Source organism: Cucurbita pepo, unplaced genomic scaffold (assembly GCF_002806865.2).
Source record: "Cucurbita pepo subsp. pepo cultivar mu-cu-16 unplaced genomic scaffold, ASM280686v2 Cp4.1_scaffold009942, whole genome shotgun sequence".
NCBI lineage: Eukaryota > Viridiplantae > Streptophyta > Magnoliopsida > Cucurbitales > Cucurbitaceae > Cucurbita > Cucurbita pepo.
In genome coordinates this window covers 1-415 of record NW_019655832.1, presented here as the reverse complement: position 1 = coordinate 415, position 415 = coordinate 1, and the positions used below count along the sequence as shown (strand labels likewise).

The following is a 415-nucleotide window of genomic DNA, read 5'->3' as shown; positions in this document are numbered from 1 at the left end:
CTCTCATCTTCATCCTTACAGAAATCATAAGAATAAAAGGAAAAGAAAAACTAACCTGTACATGAAAATGTCTTTGTCATCATTAAGCGCCTTCTTGCAGAGAAAACAAGCTTCCAAGAAACGGTAAGGATGATCTTCAAATCTCCCGCGGCAAAACCTCGGAGAAATGCTCGAGCAGGAAATCGAGATGTTTCTGGAACCACCGCAAGGGTGAGCGCCACCATGGCAAATCCTCGGCCGGGGGAAGAAAAGATGAGGATATTGGCTGTACTGGTTTCCAGAAAATCCAGCTTCCACATCCAGAAAAGAATCTGATCCATCGTCCTCAACAAAGAAATACGGCATTCTCACAGAAGCATCCATCGTTCCTCCTTCCCGAACTGTAGAGAGAGAAAGAGAACGTAAAGAGAAGAGA

The 415-nt window shown here is 44.3% G+C and overlaps 1 protein-coding gene across 1 annotated transcript; it reads right to left on the bottom strand.

Annotated features, from left to right (window-relative positions):
- Positions 1 to 24: 24 nt before the first annotated feature.
- LOC111787310 lies at positions 25 to 409 on the bottom strand. Its single transcript, XM_023667353.1, has one exon. The coding sequence runs from the start codon at positions 361 to 363 to the stop codon at positions 25 to 27; it is 339 nt and encodes a 112-aa protein (XP_023523121.1). The 5' UTR covers positions 364 to 409.
- Between the last annotated feature and the right edge of the window lie 6 nt (positions 410 to 415).